This window comes from Acanthisitta chloris, unplaced genomic scaffold (genome assembly GCF_000695815.1).
Source record: "Acanthisitta chloris isolate BGI_N310 unplaced genomic scaffold, ASM69581v1 scaffold30308, whole genome shotgun sequence".
Taxonomy (NCBI): domain Eukaryota; kingdom Metazoa; phylum Chordata; class Aves; order Passeriformes; family Acanthisittidae; genus Acanthisitta; species Acanthisitta chloris.
Genome location: NW_008688018.1, coordinates 1,023 through 1,286, shown reverse-complemented (window position 1 = coordinate 1,286; position 264 = coordinate 1,023). Strand labels below are relative to the sequence as shown.

The 264-nt window shown below is 69.3% G+C and overlaps 1 protein-coding gene across 1 annotated transcript in view; it reads left to right on the top strand.

Annotated features, from left to right (window-relative positions):
• The window catches only part of LOC103808103 (solute carrier family 23 member 1-like), a gene marked incomplete at both ends in the record, with an annotated part of 1,506 nt that overhangs the window by 231 nt on the left and 1,011 nt on the right, over window positions 1-264 (top strand). Inside the window, 1 exon segment of the mRNA XM_009080866.1 lies at window positions 31-257. Coding sequence (XP_009079114.1) covers window positions 31-257 — 227 coding nt within the window.

The window sequence follows — 264 nt, the reverse complement described above, 5'->3', positions numbered from 1 at the left end:
ACACCCACCACCACCTCCACGGGGCACCAGAACCCCTGCCAGGCTGATGATCCCTCCCCACCCCTCCGTGCCCTGCAGATCCAGGGGGCCATCATAGTGTCCAGCCTGATGGAGGTGGTCATCGGGCTACTGGGGCTGCCCGGGGCACTGCTGAGCTACATCGGGCCGCTGACCGTCACCCCCACCGTGTCCCTGATCGGACTCTCCGTCTTCCAGGCCGCCGGCGCGCGGGCAGGCTCCCACTGGGCCAACGCCGTGCGGGAA